Genomic DNA, 7,143 nt, shown 5'->3' on the forward strand with positions numbered 1-7,143 from the left:
TTTTCCATGTGTTTTTGGCATGGCCCTATTTTTTGGATCAAGGGTGCGCTTCGATCTAGCTTTACATGGAGCCATGTTACACAAATATAAGATAAAAATGACAAACACGGCTCTTGTCGGTGTGAAACGAACCATGTTTCGAACGTAGTCCTTTGCTAGATGATATGCAATGACTCGGTTATGTCGTCATGCTTTCCTCCATGGCATGACCGGTCCATCTTCTCTTCATGCTCTAATGTTCCAAGCTCCAAGCTCGCCTCCGTGGTTCTAATGCTCCAAGCTCCATAATGCCTACAAAATTAATCAAAAATAGTGAAATTTCAGGCATTCTGAGTAAAGCATGCAAGTGCCTAAATAGTTAACTAAATGCAAGAATTATGAAGTAAATGCAATGAAAAGACAAGAATAGACGTGCAAAATAGGTGCATAAAATGCACCTATCATCGCGACACATGATTTTTTTTCCAAAAATCTTGTTTTTGACTCCTTCATGCCTTACATTGATCCAATCTAGAAAACGGGTGTTCCACGGTGGCTATTCTGGATAGGAAGACGAAGACCTTGCGCAACAAGGTAATACCTTTTGTCAAGGTTCAGTGGTAGCATAGGAAGGGCTCCGAGTGGATTTGGGAGCCCAAGTCGGAGATGTGCAAGCACTACCCAGATCTGATTGTAGTTGACGATTTTGAGGACGAAATCTAATTCAAGTGAGAGAAAATTGTAACTCCATGTTTTTGGTATGTCACTCTTAAAATTTTTATTATTTAAGTTTTGGATTTTTTGTGGCCACGACGTGGTGAATGCATTCTCACATGGCCATGGCTAGAGATTACGCGGAGGCTAAGTGGGCGCCACAGCGTGGCATCCTATTGACCACGACATTGCATCCATATAATGTGAAACCCTAATTTCTGGGGCTTGTGCCCCTATTTAAGGGATGTGATGACTAGGGTTTGCATACGCTCATCCTCCATCACCTTTCTTCTTCTCTCGTTGAAACTCTAGCCTCCATTGTTGAAGTTCTTGAGCTTTTTGGGTGATATCTAGCCAACGAGAAGAAGAAGAAAAAGAAGAAGAAGAAGAAGAAGAAGAAGAAGAAGAAGAGTTTTGGACAAATGCGTAATTACACACATCGTCCTATTATTTTATGTTTCGATATTATTGATACTCTGATTTTCTATGGATTTGATTTGAAAACAATGATTGATTTTCTTATGATTTTATAAAAATGTTTTATTATGAATGAAAAAATATATATATCATGATTTTTGGAATGTTATAAAAGCATTTCAATTTCTTTCGCAGCATGCCAAGCTTTAAAAAAATGGAAAAAATTTACAACTCAATGATGATGTTTTGATGTTGCTCATGTAGCTCATGCATTTTACTTGCAATTAATGTCGATCTTTTTTTATTTTAACGATAGAAACATTAAACACTATTTGTTTAAAGACAAATTTTCATAACTAGTCCATATCACATATTAAAAACTTCTATTAAAAAAACATCACGTCACTGTGTTTATGGTTTACAAAATGTCACATTTTGAAAACTTCTATTAAAAAAACATCATGTCACTGGTGTGTTTATGATTTACAAAATGTCATGAATAGTCATTCTATTCTTACGTTAAAACTAAATTCTGACATTAAAATTAACTTTTCATTAGATAGATTTTTATGAAAGCTTATCTTTTTACCAAATCTACAATATACAACAACCCTCAAGACTATTTTAACTTGAAAGGACTCTTTTAAGTTGAAAGAATGTTGTATCTGATCTTATATTGATGACTTGTATGTTATTGCAGTTATTTTGATCCAACCATAATTTGTTTCAATCCTCAACCGCATGTTTTGTCGAGAGTGAACTTATTTCATGGGACAACTTTTGTAGTTGATTACATGAGGCATGACTCGATTGTCACCAACAGTATCGTAAAAGACAAATTTGCCCTGTAAATTTGTGTTTTGTAACCTAAAACAAATATCGACAAATGGGTAAAAAGTAGGAAACAAAACATAAATCCCACAAAAAAAAAAAAAAAAAAAAAAAAAAAAAAAAAAAATCAAAAAAACCAAAGGACAACCTTAAACAACCACAAGTATAGATCCTAAACCTATATCAAACAAAAAGCAAAATGCTCTCGCCAAAGAATCATGCTTCCATCTGTTTGTACTCTCTGCTTCAACAGTCGTTCATCTTTGCCACCAGCATTTCGCCCTTTCTCATACTATCTCTTCTTGATTTTCCGGTGGACACCGAATCAACTCCAAAATCTTCACCACTTCTTCCATGTCAGGACGATTTGATGGCACCTGTGACGCACACACCAACCCAAGTTTAATTACCGAAATACCCTCCTCCATCGGAAAATCACCTTTCAACTTTCCATCAACACACCCCTCAGCCCCACCACTCTCCACCGCCCCTCTCACCATATCACACAGCACCACCACATCATCCTCCATATACTCCACCGGCTTTTTCCCTGTCACCACCTCAAGAACCAAAATCCCAAACCCATAAACATCACATTTCTCTGTTATCTTCACTGTCTGACACGCAAACTCCGGTGCCATGTACCCAAGCGCGCTCTGAATCTTCCCGCTCAAAACATGTCGGTCTAACGACGGCAGCAGGGCGGCCAACCCAAAGTCCCCCACCTTCGGTTCGCCGGAGCAATCAATCAAGACATTAGATGACTTCATGTTGTAATGAATCACATTCATCTGATGCAAATGAGCCAACCCTTTAGCCGTACCGAGTATAATATCGAACCGGTCCCGCCACGTGAGGGTATTTTCGTAATTTCCTTCGTGAAGATGCTTATACAAGCTCCCACTCGATACATACTCGTTAATCAAAAGTTGTAAAGATGGAGTCCAATAATACCCTTCGAGTAACACGAGATTCGGATGACGAATCTTCCCGAGTTTTTTAACTTCTCGATCGAAATCTTCCCGGGATTTTATCAAACTCGGGACGTGAAGCTTTTTGATGGCAACGGATCGCCCGTTTCCTAAAGCGGTCCAGTAAACCACCCCGAACCCGCCCCGCCCGAGTTCACACTCCTTGTTGAGCAACGCGTGGGTCCCGGAGACGAACTCGGTGTCGCCGGAAAACATCACGAGTTTCCCGTAATCGGAGCTCGGAGACCGGGTGTGACTGAACTCGTCTCCGCCGGAAAAAGTCAAAGCTCCGGCGGGTGACCGGGAAAGAGAGTTCCGGACATGGAGGTTGAGGATGGTGACAATGATTACACCCAATGCGATGAACACTGCTGCACCAATGGCTATGATGGCTGAGATGCTGAGAATGATTCGTTTGTGACCTAGGGTTAATGGGGGTGAATCATGGTTTGAGTGAGATGGGTTTGGGTTCAGGACTATGGGTTTTGGGTGTGCACCTGGACATGATTGGTTGACTATGGATCCGCATAGAGATGGGTTGTCGGAAACTGAAGAGAGGGGTATGGTGTTGAAGAAGCCTCCTAGAGGGAGTTCGCCTTCAAGGTCGTTGTGGGAGATGTTGAAGATGATGAGATTCGTTAGGTTTGTGAGCTCTTTCGGTAAACCTCCTGTGAGGTGGTTGAATGATAAATCAACAGATTCAAGCTCCGTTAAGTTTGCAATACCTGCCGGAATCCCACCGGTGATGTTGTTCTCGGATAAGATTCTGCAAATTTGAAGATATAAGAAATGGTAGACAAGATTAATCAATATTAAGATTAAAAGATTAAGAATTAGGATTTACAGAGTGGTTAGAACAGAGCAGGTTCCGATAGTTGCAGGAATTTCGCCGGTGAAAAAGTTATTTTCCAGCCTTAATTCTTCCAATAAAGCTGCTCCACCGATTTCATCGGGGATGCTTCCATTGAGCCAATTATGGCTAAAATCAATGACATTAACAGCTTTTAATTGCCCCAAACTGGAGGGAATAGGACCCGTGAGACTGTTCCATGACATGTTCAAGAACACCAAGCTGCTGAAATTTCCGATGGATGAAGGGATGATGCCGGAAAACGAATTGGAAGATAAATCCATGATTTCTAGAGTGTCAAAAGCGGCAGGAGCTTCACCAAAGTCGAGAGTTCCAGTCAACTGATTCCCTGAAAGAGAAACGCCTGCCAATCGTAGGAGGCTGAAAGCCCAAACAGGAATGTTTCCGGTGAACAAATTCCGGCTGAAATCAACAACTGAGAGGTTTATGCAATTCGCCAATGACTCAGGCAAGTTCCCGGTGAATTGATTCAACGAAAGGTTCAAAGTGTTCAATGATTCAAGATCGCCTAATGAGGTTGGAAACAAACCGGAGAAATTATTAACCGAGATATCAAGCATTTCAAGGCTTTTTAGATTCCCGATCCACTCAGGGAGGTCTCCGGCGAAGTAATTCCCTCTGAGATTAAGCACATTGCATAAACTAAGCTTCTGTAGAGACGAAGGAATGGTTCCAACGAAGTAATTGTTACTAAAATCAACTGATTTCAACAACAAACATTCTCCAATCTTTTCAGGCAACTCACCACTGAAATTATTGCTGCTTAAATTAAGAACCCTTAAATCAAACAAGGTCTCAATCTTTTCATGTGGGATTTCACCATCAAAAAAGTTATTTGACAAATCAATTGATCTTAACGACGTTAACGACCAGATATTATTGGGTAAACCACCTGATAACTGATTCGACGAAAGGTCGACATTTTGCAAAGTCATACATGAACCAAATGAATCAGGGATTACACCAGTTAACTTGTTCTTGGCTAATGAAAGGGATCTAATTGACCCACAATCGACGAACAGTTGGTCGGGTATCGACCCAAAAAACCCGTTTTCACTCAAATCGATTACTTGTGAGCTCTTGATGAGTTGTGTGAGAATGGGGTTGCCGATGAGTCCAGTGAAATTGTTTGTAGAGAGAGAAAGTGTTTGAAGAAACTGTAACCTCAACAAACCTTTGCTGATATGACCCGAGAGAGAGAACCCATCTAAGTGGAGCTCCGTTACCCGGTTCGAATACGGGTCGCATGTAACTCCGCTCCATTTGCAAGCACTGTCGTCTTCTTCCTTCCATGTAGAAAGCCTCAAGTAGGGGTCTTGAATGTCCGCTTTAAACACCATAAGCCCCAAAACGTCGTCGTTCAGGGCCACATTCAAAGACCCCACTCCGAGAATCGTCGTGTCCGGCGATAATAACAACAGAACAGCAGCAATCACTAGAAACGGCGTCGTCTTCGTCCACATTTTTTTTCACCGTTTCTCTTTCGTCAATGGGGTTTTAAACAGTAGGGATCTAAATAGCCATGGACGGTGGTTGAAGAAAGCTCAGAACAAAGCTTGGATTCAGTAGAAACTTCGAAATTGAGAAAAGAGAAGACAACAGGAGATCTTTTGAAGACTTGTGGAACTGGATGATGGGGTTTGAATTGACAAGTGAAAAAGTTGGTGGTTATGGAGGTTTTATGCCGGAAAGCGACGGATTTCTGGGTGTGTAAAATAAGAGAAATTGACCGGAGATAAGAACAGATGGTGTGTGAAATTCGTTGTTCTTATGTTCTAGATCATCTGAAGAAGAAGATGAGAGGAGAGAAGTAAACGGCGAAAGAAAAGGAGTTGTCTGGTGTGTGGGAGTGTGCCGTCTTTATGGCTGGTGGAGTTATTGGTGATGATGGATGCCGGAGAGAGGAGACACCCCTTTTTCCTTTTTCGATTTTTGCTTCTATATATTTTATGTATTCACAGTTTCTATTTTTATAGTATATTTTTTTATTTATGGTTTCTAAAAACTTTATAGTTAATCTATTAACAAAATTAATTCAAGTCTATAGGTTTATTAGAAACCCATTATTATAATTTTATTTTATAAGTCATACTAGTTTTTACATAAAAAATTTCTAACTTAAGTATATTATACAGTGATAGATAAGATTGTAATAATCAAATAGATAAACGTTATATACTTTAAAATATTTACAAGTTTTATGCTATATTCTATAGGAATTATTAGTTTCATAGAAAACGTAAAAGCAAAGCTCTAATACGCATATTGAGATTACTTTTTGACAAGTTAGAAAGTATATGATTTGAGTGCTTGAAGCCTTTAATTTATTAAAAAAAAATCTATAAAATGAAAATTTTGTTAGGAATATAAGTTGAAAGTTTTTATATTATAACGTCTTCTAATCCGAAAGCTAACTTAAGATACGTTTAGAGAAAAAACTTCGATGTATTATAATAGAACTTACCAGGTTTTTTTACGAAAAATAATATATTTTTTATTTGGATATATTTCTATATAATTTTATGTATTTTAAAAACTTATAATTTTATCTAAACAAATAAAAAGTTATAACTTTTAGATATCAACTTCTGAAATTGCGTTTAAATGCGAAACATACCATATACTTTTTCCGCCTTAATTTCATCAAAAACAAATCTAATGTTTTTTTAGTGTGTGTATATATATACTAATTTAATGGTATGATTTGAATATGTTATTAAAGATATAAGACAATGTGATTAGATTTAGAGGAATACTATACGTAGATGAAAATAAATAATTAAAAAAAAAAGGAACAAAAAAAAAAGTGAAAGAGGGAGAGAGGAAGAATGTAGAGTTTGAATGCATGTAAAGAAAGAGGTTGGAAAAAGTGAAAGAGGAGTAATGAGTAATGAGCGTGTCTGGTGGGACTGCATTAACCTCATTATTTATTTTTCCTTTTTTAAATTATTTTATTTTCTCGAATAAAAGAAAAATACGACATGAGTATTTTTTTGCTCTTTACAACCTCATGCTCATGGCTTCTTCATCATTATGTTGTGAAACCATTCCACATCTCATTTATAAACTATGATTACCCATGTACAAAAAAATGGAATTTGTTTGATTATATAAAAATAAATTGAATGTCTTATAGTTTTAAAAAAAAACTCAATATATAAATGCCATAATACAATCTTATAAAAAAATAACAAAAAGAAGTTATTGGTTGATAACTTGATATGTTTGATTAAAACAAGAATTGAGATAAATCCAAAGGAGTAAAAGACAGTAAAATGGCAAGCACCATTTGCGAAATTACCAAAGCTAAAGTCAAATAAAATCTCACTGCTCCTCTTTTGGTTGTTTCCATAAATCCAA

General features: G+C 37.6%; 1 protein-coding gene across 1 annotated transcript; it reads right to left on the reverse strand.

Moving 5' to 3' along the window:
• Positions 1-1,830: 1,830 nt before the first annotated feature.
• On the reverse strand, positions 1,831-5,727 carry LOC145047770 (leucine-rich repeat receptor-like protein kinase PXC2). Its single transcript, XM_078996103.1, has 2 exons — positions 3,757-5,727; positions 1,831-3,678 (listed from the first exon to the last, which is right to left on the reverse strand). Exons 1-2 carry the CDS (start codon positions 5,244-5,246, stop codon positions 2,229-2,231), a joined length of 2,940 nt encoding a protein of 979 aa, XP_078852229.1. The 5' UTR covers positions 5,247-5,727; the 3' UTR covers positions 1,831-2,228.
• Between the last annotated feature and the right edge of the window lie 1,416 nt (positions 5,728-7,143).

The sequence above is a fragment of the Lactuca saligna genome, chromosome 5 (genome assembly GCF_052625555.1).
Source record: "Lactuca saligna cultivar CGN05327 chromosome 5, ASM5262555v1, whole genome shotgun sequence".
NCBI lineage: Eukaryota > Viridiplantae > Streptophyta > Magnoliopsida > Asterales > Asteraceae > Lactuca > Lactuca saligna.

Coding starts and splice junctions, on each gene's coding strand:
- LOC145047770 (XM_078996103.1), bottom strand. CDS start 5,246: ATGTGGACGAAGACGACGCCGTTTCTAGTGATTGCTGCTGTTCTGTTG. Junction 3,679..3,756: donor TGCTCTGTTCTAACCACTCT/GTAAATCCTAAT, acceptor TCAAATTTGCAG/AATCTTATCCGAGAACAACA.